The sequence below is a fragment of the Pteronotus mesoamericanus genome, unplaced genomic scaffold (genome assembly GCF_021234165.1).
Source record: "Pteronotus mesoamericanus isolate MK-2021 breed Mesoamerican mustached bat unplaced genomic scaffold, CSHL_Meso_final contig_25, whole genome shotgun sequence".
NCBI classification, from domain to species: Eukaryota; Metazoa; Chordata; class Mammalia; order Chiroptera; family Mormoopidae; genus Pteronotus; species Pteronotus mesoamericanus.
Window position 1 is genome coordinate 38,865,511 of NW_026555105.1, and position 19,000 is coordinate 38,884,510.

The 19,000-nt window shown below is 39.8% G+C and overlaps 1 protein-coding gene across 6 annotated transcripts in view; it reads left to right on the plus strand.

Moving 5' to 3' along the window:
• The window catches only part of RIN2 (Ras and Rab interactor 2), a 105,209-nt gene that overhangs the window by 48,830 nt on the left and 37,379 nt on the right, over positions 1-19,000 (plus strand). For 3 of the 6 annotated variants that reach the window (XM_054574122.1, XM_054574121.1, XM_054574123.1), the window contains one exon: positions 16,137-16,329. In XM_054574122.1, coding sequence (XP_054430097.1) covers positions 16,137-16,329 — 193 coding nt within the window. Of the gene's footprint in view, positions 1-1,681; positions 1,823-6,582; positions 6,731-16,136; positions 16,330-19,000 lie in introns of all 6 variants that reach the window. The other 3 variants (XM_054574124.1, XM_054574125.1, XM_054574126.1) reach the window with 3 other exon arrangements.

Genomic DNA, 19,000 nt, shown 5'->3' on the forward strand with positions numbered 1-19,000 from the left:
TGGTGTCTCAAACTTAAAAAACCAAGACTGAATTCTTGGTTTCCCTTCACAAACCTGCCTCTTCCCTGGTATTCTGTATCCCAGTAACCATGCCTAAAGGTGCTTTGGCCCACAGTCATCCCTGATGCCTCTGCTTCTTTCATAACTGACCTCCTGTTCATCTCTAAATCCTAGCATCTCTACCTTCACATTAGATTCAGGATTGAACCACTTCTCACCAGCACCACTGCAGTATACCCCTGCCTGATATCTCTGCTTTTACCTGTTCCACTCTCTCTATACAGTATAGAGAATGATCTGACTTAGGTTAATTTATATCCAAGTCAAAGCCCTTTAATAGTTTTCAATTTAAAACAAAAAATCACCCATGGCCTTTGAGACCCTGCAGGATATGACTCCTCACATCCTCTCAGCACCTCTTCTCTTGTAATCCCTCCCCCTTGGTCACTCTGCTCCTGCCCCACCATCTTCTTGCTAAGCAGGCTTCCACTTCCCAGGCTTTGTACTTGTTGTTCTCTCTGCCTGGAATGTACTTCCTCCAGGAAGCATTCACCCCTGGACACTCTGTTCCTTCTGTCACCTTAGCTGACTTTATCTTTCTTTACAAAAGTAGAGATCTGACATATATTCACTTGCTTAACTGTGTATTTTCTGTCTTCCAGCACTAGAAGGTAAGCATTATGACAACAGGGGTTTGGTCTGCGTTTGATGCTGTTTTCTTTTCTTAGTGCCTAGATTAATGTCTGTCATGTAGCATTCATCCACTCAATAAATACTTGTTGAATGGACAAATAAAAGATGCCAGCCTTTTGGACATTCTAAAAGTATTCAAGCATCAGAAGCCTTTCTTAGAAATAAGACATCACCCTCATAAGGAAATTAGGCGGCCCCAGCCAGTGCATAAAAATTAAAAAGTTGAAAATATGTGGTAGGCCTTAAACTTCCTCCCTAGAAAAGAAGAGGGACCAGAACCCCTTTTCCCTACATTCAAGTGATGCTTCCTCATCAGTCCACATATGACAAAAGAGGAAAATAATTGTTTTGCAGGCTAACACTGCATGCAACATAGGGACTGTGTAAGAAGACAAAATGCAAAATGATTTTTTATCAATGACTTGAACTTGCTTCCTAATGATCTCATATATACACTCTCCAGAATCTTCAGAAAAGTAAAAGTGGGTATAAATCAACAAAGAATAGTCACTTTCTTTTTGATGTTTAAAGAGGAAAGCATGGAAATGCATAATATGAAGTGATATTAAATTCTGTTTTTGAAGTCACTGAAGTGGAGGACATATATTTTTTAAATACGGGAAACTGTATTGGATGCAGGTATATTTTGAGTTTAAAAGAATTTAAATTCCAAAAACAACTGTATCAGATTTAGGCACATACATTTCTTAGTTATGATGCAGCTTATTACCTTGGTCAAATCAATTCAGGACATGGTGAATATTTTCGCATATAAGTACTGAACAAAGTAAAGCAAAAGAGTCTTAAAAATGGGGAGAAACTCACTGACAGCTTTTATTTTTTTTTTGCTATAAGTTTATGTTCCAAGATTCATAAGCAGATATGTAAATAATGAAAGTACTTATGTATTTATACTTTTCTCATAATTTCTAGATTATTTTCTCTTTTTATCTCTTCCTCCCAAATAATCTCTCCTATAATTTTACAGTTTCCATTAACATGAGCCAATGAACTGGCTGCTAGCTCAGAATTCCCATGGCTTTAGTCTGGAACTTAGACATGTGAAAATTGTAAAATGATGTTCTGTTAAAACTGAAGAGACCTCACTGCTGAATCCTGCAGCACTGAGGTAAGTATTTGAGTCACAACATAGAAGTACCTGTTTTCATGCTTCATGTTTTCCAGGTATTGAAACAATACACACCAAGGCAAAGAAGTAAGATAGCACACAAACAATCAAAAGTGATTCTATCTGAGGGGGTGGGTTCATGGTAATTTTTTTTTCATTGTGCTTTTTCCACAACATAAATGTTCTACTGTGGTAATCAAAAAGAGAAATCTTACATGTTCTTTTAAAAACTTTCCCTAATATAACAGATATCACCAATCAAGACAGACCAAACAGCTGTCTGGGGCGTTTCTGATCTTGAGACTTACCTCATTCTTGAAGGTTAATGAGTCTCATTTTTCCTAAAACCACTTCCTACCTGAAATTATCTCTTCCTTCCTAATGTCCCCATGACATCTAGTATATTCCTCTATTATGTCCTCATTCCATTGTATGCTTGTTTACAATTCTTTCTCCCTTAGGTTGTGTAAATCTTCAGGCTCCACTATCTAGATATTTTTAGCAAATAGCACTCACTTAATATATGTTTTCTTTCCCTTTTTTTTAATGTTAGGTTATTTTTATTGAAGTTATAATTCCCACTGGCATCATGCTAGGGCACTGTACCCAATCTTAAGTCTGACTCATAGTTGAAAACATTTACAAATATTTTTCTAGATGATTCCCTGAATATATTATGATGTCTTCTATAACAGAATAACTCCAATTCAAGCAAAACTTTTCTTTAAGTATATTTTATTGATTATGCTATTACAGTTGTCCCATGTTTTTTTTTCCCTTTATCCCCCTCCACCTGGTACCCCCATTCCCTCCAGCATTCCCCTCCTCACTTAGTTCATGTCCATGGGTCAGACATATAAGTCCTTTGGTTTCTCCATTTCCTTTACTATTCTTCCTCCCCCTGCCTATATTGTGCCTACCAATCACGTTTCTTACTCCCTGTACTTTTCCCCTAATTTCCCCTCTCCTCCTACCCACTGATAACCCTCCATGTGCTCTCCATTTCTGTGATTCTAGTTGTTTGCTTAGTTTATTTTTGTCTTTGTTTTTTTTAGGTTCAGTGGTTGATCATTTGTTGTCATTTTACTATTCATAGTTTTTGATCTTCTTTTTCTTAGATACGTCCCTTTAACATTTCATATAATAAATAAGGGCTTGATGATGATGAACTCCTTTAACTTGACCTTATCTGGGAAGCACTTTATCTGCCCTTCCATTCTAAATGATAACTTTGCCGATAGAATAAGCTTGGATATAGGTCCTTGCCTTTCATGACTTTGAATACACCTTTCTAGCCCTTTCTGGCCTGCAAGATTTCTTTTGAGAAATCAGCTGATAGTCTTATGGGAACTCCTCTGTAGGTAATGCTCTCCTTTTTTCTTGCTGCTTTTTAGATTCTCTCTTTATCTTTAAACTTTGGCACTTTAATTATGATGTGTCTTGGCGTGGCCCTCTTTGGGTCCACCTTGTTTAGGATTTCTGAGCTTCCTGGGCTTGTATGTCTATTTCCTTCACCAGATTGGGGGTGTTTTCTTTCATTATTTTTTCAGATAAGTTTTTAATTTCTTGCTCTTTCTCCTCTCCTTCTGGCACCCTGATTCAGATGTTGGAACATTTAATGTTGTCCCAGAGGTTCCTAATCTTCTCCTCATTTTTATGAATTCTTGTTTCTCCATTCTGTTCCAGTTGGATATTTATTTCTTCCTTTTATTCCAGATCTTTGATTTGAGTCCCAGCTAAATATTTCTTAAAGTTGAACTTAGTTGTTGCTACATTGGTAACAGTTTGAGCAAAGAGTTAGTCAATCTCATAGAACTCCTTGAAACCATATTTCAAACACCCCTGGTGGCTTGAAATCAAGAAATACCTTAGGGGAAATTGAGCTAGTCATTGCAGAACATCTTCAATTGGCAAGATAGGAAAATGTCTTATTGTGAATCTATTTTTGCTACATGACCTCCTCTAATTATGACCACCGTACCCCCACAAAGTGCCCATTTGACCTGACTCCAATGAAGGAAAGAGTAGCTGTGTCTATGGTATTACTCGGGTGTATCAGATGAATGGATTTTCAGCTGCCTTTCAGGACACAATCTCAACCCAAGTCAAAGAGCTTCTCTATTGTCTTTCCCATAAGATATTCTTTGAGAAAGAATGTGAACAGGCAGGCACTGACAAATATTCAAGAATTATGGGAATGTAAATCTACAATTCTTAGAAATAGATCATGTGTAAGAAGAAACCATAAACTTTGATAACACCAAACACTTCTTTCAAGGGGTCTAAAATACTGGAAAATATACCTAATATCTTGCAGCAAACAATTGTAAGCCTCTCGTGTTGTGCTGAACCAGACTGGAGCTCACAAGAAAGGAGAAAAACCAACCTTTCTGAAAAGTGTGACTGTTCTAGGAGAGTGGCCTGCTCTCAGATGCTGTGGGACTTTCGGATGTGCTCTAAGTCCTTAACCAGTGGCCTGTTAGTTTGTTGGCTATCTTATTTCTTTGCCTTGATATGTATCCATTCAGTGTTTTTCTGTGCATTTTAAATGATACATCACAAATGAGTTCACTGACTTAAAGGATGTTTTTGATCATCCTGGAAATTCACAATGTATCCTGGGTTGGCTTCACACAATTTTCACAATGGCATACTCTATAGTTAGATATATTTTATCCTTTACAGACCTTGCCTTGCAGCTGTGTTGGTAGTTGATTAGGACATGAAACATCTGCTTGGTTATAATGCAGTACTGATTAAATCCAGCTATGAAATAACACCAATGTAACCTAAAGCACTTAAAGACCAAGAACTGCAAATCTACAAAGTACTTGCCATTCTGTGAAGTCTGGTGTATGCCTCTGCTTATGCTCAAAGGTCAACAGGCCAAGACTTAGAGCCGCCTGGCTCCTTCTCCTCCTCTTTTCAGCTCTAGGGGTACCCAAAACAACAGGTTCTTTGTTTCATTTCTTAGTTTTACAGGAATAAATGAAGGCCTCTGCCAGCATTGGCTTCATATCTGCCCTTTCATTTTTAGCTGAGGAGTCTACAAGAGGAAGTTCATAAGCAAAAAATGCCACCAAATCTTCCTCCTCTTGTAAAAATGGCAGTGCCTTCTCCCCAGAGGCAGACACTCATTTTTGTTCCCATTCTTCTGTTGTTCTCTCCGCTTAGTCCTCAGTAGATAGAACCTAAAAATCACAAATCCTCCTACAACATACTTCTAGAAATCTTTTTGAGGAAGTCAAGTCCTCTTCCCTCAGAAAACAGCAACCCTTTGCCACACAGGAATAAAATCTGCAACACAAAATATGTTTGTCATTTTCCTTTGGGAATTTAAGGGGACAAAAAAGGCCCCGAGGAATTAAAATATCAACTTGTGTGGTATAGGTAAACTGCGCAAGTCAGAGAATTGGTCCCAAGCTCAGTTCTATTCATTTCTAACATTTTGACCTCAAATCAGTGGATAAACTGGATGGCCTATAATATCTCTCACAAATTAGGTAAATAGGTCATGATCCTTACAAGAATATCGCCTCCCCAAGGCCTCTGCCCATTACTTTCCCCATCATGGGTCGTGGGTAAATTTTCTCAACCATAAACTGAGGAACTAGCCAGTGCTCCCTATGTAGCCAGAATGAATTTGGACTTCCCTTCTTCTCCTGACTTAAGTATTACAGGATAGGCATTTAATTCAGCCTCACAAATTCTAATGAAGTTTTTTTCCATGATTGAACATATTAAGAAAACAGTAGACATCAACTACTAGGTATTTTTGAAATTGAAGACTTTCTGAGAAATATTTGTTTGCTATGTGTGTATATATGTGTTTAACAAAAGTTGGAATTGGTCCTTGTGCCAGGAATTTTTATAGGATGGATCTCTTTTGGTGTGAGCTATTGTTTTCTCTGTCTCTCTACATAAAGGAGCCTCTTCCACTAATGCATTTTCAGAAACCATTGATCACAGGCCCATCCTCTCTTCCCCCAGTTCTAGGAAGCCTTGATTCATCTTCTACCAAGCTTGGCATCTTTGTCACTGCTGGGTATCTGCAGTGTGTTTGCTTTCCACTTCTTATATTGACAAGGATTCACTGGTCCAAGACTCCAACTTCTGTCTGGTCCTTAATTCTTAAGACAATCCCTGCAATGGCTGATTGTAGCTGGAATCCTGGACCCTCTGCAGTGCCACATCCAGGGCTGCACCTTCTTGTCCTGGCAGCAGGTAGAGGCAAAGTCATGTAAAAAGGCTTTCTTAGACTGGGGCTCTGCTGAAGGCTCAGTACTGGCCGAATAAGGAAGGGAGGCCCCAAAGAGACAGATATGGGTGGAAATTTCAATTCAAAAATATTAAGAAAAGTAGCCTTTTATCCTTTTTTTGTTTCCCATCTGAGTGTTGAGCATGGCCAGCTCCAGAGTACAGGTTGGGACTAGATCTACCAAGGATGGAGATTGCTCCAGCTATAAGGACCTGCCAGGAGACACCCTAAAATGGTTGCCATTAAAAAAAGTTTGCCATTAAATTAAATCCAGAATTTTGTTTATAGAATAGTTTTTGTGTCCTAAAATGGGAACACATTACCTTACTTTCTTTCTTTGAATTACTAAAAATTAGGAGAAAATTAAAGAGACATTTTGGAAACTCTACTAAACAGAATTTTTACTTATAGTTCCCAAGACAGTCCAGGCTCTTAAAATCAGTTCTTTTCAGATTTTGTTTGGCTTAGTATCAGATTCTCTTTTTTCCTTGTTTAAATTAAGAATCCATCTTCTGACACAAGAAACTGAGGCTAAATACACAGTAGCAGATCAAGGCCTCACAGTTATGAAGAATCAACTGAGACCTGCAAGTACTCTTTCCACTGGAATTGGAGTTGACTGGATGGAAACTGTGACATGCCTTACAAAAGTTAGTTAGCATTTTGATATAAATGCTTTTATATGCACAGGAAATGGGTGGTTTTGACTCCAGTTAAATGAGAACCGGTTGATAACTAACTGCTAGAGCCTCCCTTGGTGTGGGTGTGGTGTTTCCACTTTGGGATTTTCCATATTTCACTCAGGTACCTGCCTGAAGCACAGGCCACTTTCCTGCCAATACCATTTACCCCTGCCTTTTTCTTTGTTCAACCAGCTGGTGAAATCTGTTCTTTTGTTGGAACCTAAATCTCATTGCCAGTGTTGGAATAAGGCATCTAAATTTGGGGACCTTGGATGGAGCACTTATCACCAATATGCCAAAATGTCCTGTGTCACTGGGCATAGAGTTTCAGTTCTAAGCTAAACCTCAGCATTGAGTTGTATACCCAGAGCCATGCCTTGCTAGTCAGTGAGAAGTCGGAGGACATATGCATACAGGAAATTAATGAGTAATGAGGAAGGAGATGCTAAAAGTTTGGATTTGTTGTTTTGGAAGGATTTGGGTTGCTTTCCTTTCTCACCCCAGGCCTTAAGATGGCTGAAGGCCAGGGGGCTCTTGGTAGCTGTGGTGATTTTTGCCACCCATTTCCTGATGAACACAGATACAAGAACCCTTTGTCTCCTGAGATTGAAACTGAACAGCTGGATTCTCTTGTTAGGGCCTGGCTGAGGAAAGGCCTGAATCAGAGGTTATGCATGGAGGTGAGAGGGGTAGAAAAAAGCTAAGGGAGAGACCCATTGGCCACCACATTTCCACTGAGCTTCTTTCTTCTCTTCCTCACTCACAGGGAATAAACCTGTTGTCTGCAGATCACCTCCTACCCAGTCCCTGCTCTTGCTCAAAGCAGTTATTTACTCAATGCCTGCCCTGGGCTAGGCCTGAGCGTGGCCTGGGGGTGAGGTCAGGCAAGTAAGAGAGAGAAATATGTAATGTCTCATAAAATGGGGGTAAGTGCCCAGGAGCCAGTTATTGCAATGAGCACTCAAGAATAACTTGACACAGGCAAGAGGGAGCTTGAGCAATGGCAAATACATACATTTCAAAGTGATCTTCTCCCTTGAGTTTAAGAGAGAGGTTTGTAAATAATATAGGAGAGGTTTGTAATCAGAGGTTTAGGAATTAATACAGAAAAAAATATTATGTTCTAATCCAAATTGTCTTACACAAAATATCCTCTGTTGTGTTACAAATTTTCTTTTACTTATGCACCATCTTTACTATTAATTTGCCTGTTTTCTTTAAATTGACTCACCTTTTACATTTATTTCAAAAAGTAAATTTAGTAAGCCACTCGTGACAAGACAAACACTGTAAGATTCCCCTTATAAGAGGTACTTAGAGTAGTCAAAATCACAGAGACAGAAACTAGAATCATGGTTGCCTTGAATGGGGGGAGGAGGGAATGGAAAGTTATTGTTTAGTAATTTTAGAGTTTCAGTTTTGTAAGAGGAAACAGTTCTAGAGATGAATAGTAATGATGGTTGTACAATAATATGTTATATGTGATATCCCCAAACTGTATACTTAAAAATGGTTAAGATGGAAAATTTTATATCGTATATTTTACCACAATTAAAAAAAATGGGGAAAAATAAATTTAATATCTTCACCATGCATTAAATACACATAACTATCAAAATAAGTATGGGACACTAAAATAAAAACCATGCCTTCATGTACTGCCTAGGTGTATCCAGCATTCTTTGAGATATGTTGTCAATTTTTAATACCATTGCAAAGTTATAAAATGCTAGAATTAATCTACACTATTTCACCAAAGAGTTTATTTTGTTTTCGAGTTCTTTACTTTGTAGCAGGACTGCAGCTCTTTATGTTAGAGGACAGGCAATGTGATTAATATTAAGCTATAATTAGGTCCTGGGCAAAAGCAACTTGGAACCTTGGGCTCTGCTTTTGTTGTTTATTACTGTTTTGTTTTATTGATGCAGTTAGCATCCTATTGATAATAAGTGAATCAATTTGTCTTGAGTCACTCTATGACTGTTTATATATTAGGCACTAACTGTAAAAAGGAAAAAAATAATATTTTTCTTAAAAGTCTGGAAAGTCTATAAGGGACATTCAGGAAATCAGCCCCTTAGGTTGAAGAACACTGAGTCTTTCCTAAGGGTTATCAGGGAGCACTTTGCTGGAAATCCAGTAAAGTCTAGGAAGGTAATATTTGGGTGGACCCTGCCACTCACCCCTTCAACTTTCATATCTAAGGCAGCCCTTGTGGGTTACTCAGTCCCACACCCAACCCTGGGATTGGCCTGGAAGGAGCAGGCAGCATAAGCAGGGATCCCCTCCCAAGAATAGAATTCCCTTCTACACTTTTGTAAAGCCTGATATGGGGGACCAAGGATGGTGCCTGGGGCCAGCTCATGGGACGCAGGGTAGGAGACAAAGGCCAAAAGCCAAGTGTATTGTAGGAGGTTATGATATTCTGTCTTCCAACCAGTTCTGATGACTCTGTCAGCCAGGTGACTCAATTTATAGAGCCCATTAATTCTGTAAGTAGAAACAAAACAGAATACTTAGATAAAAATATAAGGGTGACCTTTCCATGAAGATAGATGGCAAATGTACCAAGTTCCAAGGCAGAAGGGATCATGTTTGTGCTAAGGCAAATGCACTCACGTGCACACACAGACGGAAGCCTGAGAGCGAGGTTTAGGAGATCGTTACTTGATCAAGTCACCTCCCACCTGATTTAATTCACAGAGGACTTGCCATTCATTATATGAAAGGTTTTCAGAAGTTGTTAATTAACTACACCAATCTCTTTTTTTAGTTGAACTATGATCTAACAGTCTACTGTGGAAAGGAAAATTCTTAGTACACTTTAAGTATTTAACTGAAGCAGATTTTGTTCTTCAAAAATAATCAAACACATTTATGGATGTGGATACAAATTGTCTATTTAAAATATATCATTGTTGAGCTTAATGAAGTTTTGAGCTCACATAGAGAAGGTTTAGGAGGCTTTTTGTTTTTTTGTGTGTTTACTTGTTTTGTCCCCATGTCCTAACTCCAAGGACAGAGTCATCCAGAGCACTGCACCGGGGCTGAGACCTGCCAGCCAAATGAACATGCACCACCCTTGTTGATAGTAGTAGATTGGTATTTTGCCTTATGTCTTTAATCTTCTTAAACTTTATTTTTGCTATTCAACAAAATAGGATTCTTATATTCTTATACATATCATCTATATATTATATTCTTATAGAGAGGAGGTTGTTGACTATTTACTGCATCAGTATTTTTTCCACAGAAACAGTCTCACATGAAAGTTTTATGTATTTTAAGTATTGCTTTGTTAATTTTCTGTCATTCCTTCAGAAAAAAAAAAGACTGGACTGTAGAGTCAAAGTATACACTTCTGCTGTGCTGCTTAGGAAGAGAGGGCGATGTACAGGGAAGTACAAGGGAGCTTTTCTGAGTGTCCTGGTCACTAGAAGCTGCTTAATAGATTGTGCCATTCTCTGAAATTCTGGATTAGGACAAGAAAGAGCATCGTTTGGAAATGGCTGCAAGTTATTGGAGTCTCTGAGATGAATCTAGTTCTGTGAAATTTAATAAAACTAGGCCTAGCATCTTTCTGCCTGTCCTACATTAGAATTCACTTTCTACAATCACTTATTTTTAACCTGCCTAGGCTACTCACACCTGGCCCTGGGAATGAAGGTAATGCAGCCAAGTGGAAGGGCAACTCTCATCCCACACTCTGAAGAGCCAAATATTGGGTGAGACCAGAATGTAGCTGGTACTGGCCAGTCCTGCCCCGCTAAGTGGGTATAATATGCTTTAGAGGCATGAGGTCTGGGTTAGTTGGAATGTGGGCAGAGATAGTGTAGAGCTTTTCAGTGTTTGCTGTCTGCCCCCAGAGGCACCTTACATTTGTGGGACAGTCTATAGCTTGCCTAGTATTTTTACATGTGGGTATGGGTCACTGAGTTCACACTTGAGCTTTATCTCCCTGTGAAAGCAGACCTAGACACTTGAAAATAGTGGTAATAGTTGAAAAAAAAAGTGAATTTTTATATATACATATATATATATATATATATATATATATCTATCTCCAGTGAGATGGTAGGTATTTCCTCATTTTCCCCAACCTATTATTTTAAGAAATTTCAAACATTCCAAACATCATAGAAAAGTTGCAAGAATAGTACTGTTCATTTAAATTCATCAGTTGTTAAAATTTTGCCACATTTTCTCTATACTTTACTTTTTTTTTGAGGGGGTGGGAGACTAAGCACTTGACACCTACTTTCCAACATTTTGACACTTCGCCCCTAAATTCTTCAGTATTCATTTCTTGAGAACAGGAATATTTTCCTTCATAACCATATTAAAATTATCATACGCAGGAAAATAAACACAATGTAATATTATCTAACACATACCCTTATTCAAATATCCCTAATTGTCCTTTATAACTTTTATTCTGATCCCATATGTGCACACAATACAGTAATCGTGTCTCTTTCCTTTTATTTGTAATTGCACAGCCATTTTTTTACAATTCTATTGACATTTTGAAGAGTTCAGGCCAGTGGTTTTGCAGAAAGTCCCTGAAATTGGCTTTGTCTGATTGTTTCCTCTTGTGTCGATTCAAGTTAAACACATTTCGGGGCAGGAAAACTACCTACATGGTATTATAACCTTTGTTTCCACACCAAACCAGGTTTGAATGTTCTTTAGTTGCCCGCGGAAAGACAACTTTGGATGACTTTATGAGAAGGAATTTTATAATGCCAGCTGACAGAGACACACTAGAGATTGTTCCCAGAACAGTATGTCCCTGAACAAAGCATCTAATCCATCTTTATTATGGGAAATCATGTGTAAACATTAAAGTAGACTTCATCATTGCATGTATAGGTGGGGACATTCCAACGCACTCGCAGTCAGGAAACATGGTTATACATACATCACGTGTTCAAAAATGATGGAAAATCTCTGCCCCTGGGTGGAGAGTATTATAATGAGAGTATAATGAGGAAAGTTCTTGAGGAAGTCACTGGAGAGTCCTTCAGACTGCCCCAGCTGGTCTCAGGTGGCTTCAGCCATTCACCCCCTGCAAGACATCCCAGGCCTGTTCCTGAAAAACAGTTCTAGCAATCTATGTCAGGATTACATAGGTATGGTTAAACATCTGGCTAAGTCTTGGTCTTTCTGTGAGACTTGCAGCAAAAAGATAGCATTACACAAAACTTACAAATTTTAGAATGATATAAGAGGGGTTGCAGGTTGATTGATACAAAATTATAAGCTCTAAATAAAGGTTAATATATGCCAGGCTACCTGGTAGGCTACAGTCTAGGTTAGGTAACACTTCTTAGAGTTTCGCAGGGGAGGCACTTGATATCAGGTGTCTTATTTTGGGAGGTGTTGAGGCTGATCACTTGGTTAAGATGGTGTCTGTCAGGTTTCTCCATTGTCATGGTTCCTTTTCCTTTTTATGATAAGCATTCAATGGGACATTTTAAAATGGCAAATGTTCTATTCTCTAATGTCTTTCACTTACTTGTGGTAGCATCCACTTGTAATTTGTGCTTGCATCATTTCTACATGATGGTGGAGGTACCACTTTCAGATTAGAAAAAACAAAGCTCAAAAACAGAGGTCGGTCTCTCACGCAGCCATCCCACTGTGACCATATCATCATATGATCTCTTGGATTATATCGCAGTGGTTTATCTTTTAAAGCCTCTCTTTCTTTGCCCTCCCTTGTGTTTGGAAGCAGACATCTGTTTTAGGAATCTCTAATTTCTGTTAATTTCATCAGCTTCTGTTTTAGGTAGAATTCCCTAAAAGCAGAGCCTGAGACAGGGATTGTTGTGCTGTGATTTATTGAGAGAGTCTCTCAAGAGCAGTGTGTGAAGGAGTGAAGGATATGGGCTGGGAGGGGAGGAAACCAGGCAAAGATATGGGCCCAGCAGAAGTCTAGCCTCAGCCTGATCCCCGAAGGAGCTCTGAATCATGAATAACACCCCAGAGCTATCCTATCTTTAGGCAAGGAGACCACTCCTCACCTTGTATTATTAGCAGGGGAGGGCATAACTTCCTAGGTATGTTCAGGAAAAGGGGACAGACAGCAGGAGCATGGGTGCCCAATCTGATAAAGGGGGACTGGGCAGGGCACCAATAGTATTCACTGCAGGTTCAGCATTTCCTTTATTAGATCTTTCTGGAAGGTTGTCCTTCTAGTTGGCTGATAAAAGCCAATTTGTTCTGTAATAATAGGCTATAAACCTCACATAGCTAGCTGAATAAGGCATTGGCTTAGTCATTTGCAAAGACAAGATCTAATTTATGGTTGCTCCTTTATGAGGCCCCATGAATCTTATTTACTAACCTCCTTTTGAGGCCCTGGCTTTTTAGGCTGAGGCAATTGTCAGAACAAAGGCTCTTTAGCTTCTTGAAATAACTGAGGTATCACAGGATGTATCCTCCTAAGGAAGGAAGATTGTCAGCATATTTACTCTTAGCACACATGACAGTCAAGATTGCTGTTTTAGGGATTGCAGAACTTGGTCTTGGCAAAATATCACCAACCTGAGACAGCAGGAATTAAATGTTACTTTATGTGGGTTCTGAGTTCTTTCAATGGCATGTTACTGCCCTTCTTCTACCCCTCAAAAAGCCCCACCTAACTGGATCTGGGTGCCAGTACACATTTTTACCCTTAGGTCTCAAGCAAGTGCTCCTCAAACTAGCAACATCAGCCAGAACTTGCTGGAAATGCTGCCTCAGGCACATCCCAGACCTGCGGGATCCGAATATCTGGGGCTGAAACCAGTATCATGGTTTAACAAATCACAAGTGATTCTCATGTAGATTCAAGGGCTGATCCAAAGCAGTGGTTGTAAACTTGGCTACCTTGTGGGATTGCCTGCAGAACTTTAAAAAAATCCGATGCCTGAGTTCCACCCTATGTGTCTGATCTATTTGATCTGGGTGCAGTCCGGCCATCAAAACATTTTTAAGTTCTCCAGGTGATTTTAATGGGCAGCTGGGTTGAAAAATCACTGGTCGAAACTCTCCTCTTCATGTGAAAGGCATTTAACACCAGCTTCATTTTGAAGAGTTTGTTCTTATTAGCTGCAAAGATTCACTTCAACATACCTGGAGGCCCTGAAATGTCATTTGCACAATGAGAAACTGTCCTTTTTTGGCAGATTCTCCCATCTGGAAACATGAAGAAGAAGGAAAGGAAACTATTCACATATTTGAGAGAAAACCAAATGTAACTCTGGAATAAAAGTATGAGAGTCTTTAGATATGTAAAAAGTCAAAAAGGTGTATGAGTGGAGTTAGGGGGTCTCTGGCTGGCCCATGGACTATCCGTTGTGGGTGTTGTTATTGAGTCTGCATACCCAGAACTGATTGCCTTAGATGGACGTGTTCCATATTCAATACAACTTCCTCGGAGTGGAATGATCCACATGGAAATAACACACGTCCTTCCCCCACTCTTAACTTACATTCGGAACCATCGCCTATCTTTCTCAATGTTGAAGACTTCATCCAGGCCACACCTTTGGAATTTGGGGGTTTTAGATATTTGAAGATCATCTGTACCCCAACCTGAACTTGGTCCTGCAGACATGAATGGTTAGGCCTATGTTCCTGCTGGTTGCTCTAGGACTGGTGTTGATGGCCAGCTCTTTGAGAGACAAGGAGAGAGAGTTTTGAGCATGGTAGAGAGAAAGAGACCCCAGAACCGAAGCAGCCTTAGATTGGAATTTCCATCCTCTCTCTCTTAACAGAGGCACATCCTTGATCAAGTTGCTCAATCAGTCTGAACCTCTCGGGCGGTCCTCCTTTTTAAATTGGGATCCTAGTATCTTCCTTTTGGAGCTTTTGAGAGGAGTAAATGAGAAAATGTTTCCAAAGGGCCTGACTAAGGATAGACACCACAGAGATACAAGCTATCCTGCATTCATGATCTTATTTATTATCTGCAGAGTTGGGTGAACACCAGACTACTTGAATTTCTAGTTCTGCCATCTCATGGCTATTTATTTCTCTGGACAGCTTGATAACTTCTTGGCCCTCAGTTTCCTCATTTGTAAAGTGGGGACTAAATATTCAATAACAGGATTAATGTTGGGACCAAAGGCAACAATGGAGCTCAGTGTGATTTTTTTTATTGTGATTTTACTCATATAACATAGAATTCAAAAATTTAATGTGTACAATTCAGTGGTTTTCAGTATATTCACAACTTTTATACAACCATCAGCACATCTCATTCCAGAACATTTTTATTACATCAAAAAGAAACTCCATATTCATTTACAATCACTACCCATCCTGCATCCCTTTACAGTCCCAAACAACAACTAATCTTTCTATCTGTACATATGTCTATCTAGATATTTCATATATACAGAATCAAAGAATATTTGTCCTTTGGCGCCTGGGTTTTTTTTTACTTAGTATAATGTCTTCAGGATTCATTTGCATTGTAGGATGGATCAGTACTTCTTTCATAAAAAGGATGAATGAATATTATGGCTGAATAAAAGTATAAATATGCCACATTTTATTTATCTACTCAATTTATAAAAATTTGGGCTATTTCCACTTTATGGTGATTATGAATAATGTTAATATGATTTTACGAATAGCTTTGCAACATTTTACTGTAAGGTTTCATTATAAATAATATTAGTAATAAAAATACCTACATGTGTGAAAATACATGAAATCCAATTCACTTGGGCGCAAAAATCAGTATGCATAAATGTGAGTGTGAATGTTTTTGTTTTTAGAGCATTCCATGCTTATTCTTTTTTTAAATTTTATTTATTTTGGGGGGGGAGGTGGAGAGAGAAACATTCATTTGTTGTTCCATTTATTGATCCATTCATTGGTTGATTCTTGTATGTGCCCTGACCAGGGATCAAACCAACAACCATTGCATATCAGGATGATGCTCTAACTAACTGAGCTACCCGGCCAGGGCTGCCATGGTCTTTCTTATGATATAGTCTGTTGAGCCTTAGGACTTCATGGTTCCCACATGGAATTTAGAACTTAGGGTTCTGTGCTCAAAGGAAGAAATGTTTTATGGCAGGAGATAGACTAAACAACAGTTAGGATGTTTAGAACCTTTACAAAACTAGGTTAGAAAGAGAAGGTTGGGTCTGTTGAGTGTTGTTGAGTACTTTGTTTAATATCAGGGCTATGGAGTGAAATACAATGTGGTGTCTGCCCTCAAGGCTTTCAGTCTGGTGGGGAAGACAAATGAAGAGGTGATGACAAGATGGGGTATGTGGTATGACAGGCCTAGCCTATGAGAATGTAGGATAGTCTCCATGTTTGGGAAATTGTGCCATAGCCTTTTGACCCCTTCCAATTCTCTTTTTTCTAGCATGGTAAGACACAAGGATGATGGCTATTCCAAGGAAAAGGATATGAAGACCTGTCCCCGGGATTCTGGCTATGACAGCCTCTCCAACAGGCTCAGCATTTTGGACCGGCTTCTTCACACTCACCCCATATGGCTGCAGCTGAGTCTGAGTGAGGAGGAGGTAGCAGAAGTCCTCCAGTCCCAGCCTCCAGGGGTAAGACTCAGAACCACAGGGAAACACGCTGAGGCAGGCAGTGCTGCTGTGTCCTTGAAAGAGAAAGACCTGGAGTTCTAGAAAGTCTTTGCAGCCTGTAAGGAACATGGTGGTTCTGGTGTGTACCTGGGTTGCAATGCAGGAAAATTCTGCACGCAGCTCCCAGGAACAGAGTTGTTCACAATTTGTCTTTCTGTCTCCATCTGCTTAGTTTCTTTGGAAAGTGCAAGATTCAGCAGGATAATGGCACCTCAGTAATGAAGAGGGGCTGCTGGCCAGAGTCCCTGGGCCTGACCTCTTGAGATCCAACATTGAGGAAGAGCTGGTTGTGGGGTTTTGGTCATCCCTACTATTTTACTTTCTTCTGAGCCTGAGAATCCTGCCAGGTCCCAGCCATCCAACTTGGGACCCAACCTTCCAAAGTTCTGTATCTATAGACTTCTCTGCTCTGGCTGATGAGGATCATTTTTCTTGGGCTTTCCACATGGATCAAAGTCCAGTTCAGTTTCTTCAGCTACTGGCTATTCAAGTGCAATCTCATTTTAATTAAGATCACAGCTCTATAAAAGTTCCTTTTTAAAAAAAGTTATTCAGTGATTGGTTTATACTTTGCTGTACATTATGATAACCACTTGCCCCATGTGCCTATTTATATTTACACTTATTAAATAAAATTAAATAAAAAATTCAATTCCTCAGTTCCAGTAGCCACATTTTCAGTGTTCACTAGCCACAGATGGCTGCAGGCTACCACAAAGGATGGTGCAGAATATAAAACGTTTCCGTCATCACAGAAAGTTCTATTGGACAATACTTATATATAAGATCTACTTCCAAAAAAGGGATAACTACACTAAATCCCTGATAAAATAACACTTGAAACAACATGCAGCAAGAGCTAGAAACTAAGAAGTGGGTAGAAAGACAAAGAGAAAATTCCATCAGTAGCTGGCTGAGAATGTTGTAACAATTGGGCATGATAGAAAGCTTTTGAATTTACTTTGAGCCAGATCCTGTCTGTTATCACTTTTTGATTTATAAGTGAGTCTTTGTTTCTCATCTGACAGAAACAGACAGGACTAAGAACTTTGTTGGAACATGCTCAGGGTGACAGGCGCAGTATTTGATCATCTTTGCAGAAAATTCCTTGGCCAGCATGCCGGCTTATTGCCTCTGGTTTTGGTCTGTATAGTGAAGACCCCCTTCTGTTAGGCCCCCACTTGCCTGAGGTTAAGTTGTCTGCTTCTGCATTTCTGCCAAAAATTCTAAAGAGGGAGGTAGCTCTGTTGCTAGGCAGCAGTTCCCCCTGTGGTGTGAGGCATGCCCATTCCTACTGAGACCCTGTGGGGAACAAGTCAGCGCGATGTTCTCTCCAGCCACCCATGTGATTCCTGCCAGGACTTGCCTGATGGGATGGGGCAGGCTGAGGGCAGGGTGAGGACAGGAGTGACATCAATCAGTAGAGGCCAAATGCACCAGAAGAAGTGAGAATGCTGAAGAGTAGGAAAAGCAGGTGTGCGAGGGGATTTGAAAGACTAGCCTTGGTGACATGGGTCCTTGGGGTACCCACCATCCTTGATTAATGTACAGCCTGAGACAGGGCTTGGCAGACTGTTTCTGTAAATAGCCAGAGTGCCAATATTTTTGGCTTTGTGGTCCATACAGTCTCTATCCCAAACACTCAACTCTGCCTTGTAGTGCAGACGTGGCTGTAGACAATATGTAAACAAATGAACGTGTCTGTGTTTCAGTAAAACTTAATTTACAAGAGTAGGTGGCAGGATGGATTTAGTCTACAGGCCTACAGACCATACTTCACTGGCCCCTGATCTAAGTCTACAGAGATTCAGGAGATAAGGTCTAAAGGTTACAGTATCCCTGACCCCCAAGACTCAAAGAGATCTCCTCCTGCATAAGGGAATATTACTTCTTTTCCACCAACCAACAGCTGCCTCTCAGCAGTGCTTTGGGCTTTTACCCATCAAGATAGTATTTAGGAAACATTTGTCTCAATTTTAGAGTGTCCCAAAGACACTGATTCCCAGGACTAGCTACCAAATAAATTCCATAGTTTCCTCCTCATGGAGACTAGGAAGAAAAAGAGAACTCAGAGGTTTTGCTCCTTACCAAACGCTTCACTCCAGAAACCTTCCTTTCAACCCCTCCTTCCTACCTCCAAAATGTTTCTTGGGAGCTACTGACTGGACTTACAGACCAAAGTAAAGATTAAATGTAAAATGTAAAGAATGGTAGGGGAACGGAGAGCACAGTGTTCAAATGCAGAAGGAAGAACAGACTTGGTTAAAGAAACAGAACAGTACCTTGGAGAAGGATCATGTACTATGCAAGGGAACAAGGACTCTGCCAGGCCACCACTGCACACTCTAGGGGACACGATTTTATTTGTAGTTTAGGTAAATGGTGCCCCTATTTTCTCAAATTTGAGTTATACAGTGCACAGACTGAATAGCAGGAGAGAGTATACTTGCCTCTGCAGTGAAGGAAGCCAGAAAGGTGTTCTGAGACATCAGTACTAGAAGTTGGGCTGGTTTATAGTAAGCATGTGTCTGAAAACATTAGGACCTGGAGAGAGCTGTTGAAAGTGAAGTGAGTCAGGAATAAGTGGACCGCAAACCTTGGTGTTGGCTGTAATGAATGTCAGAGCACACCT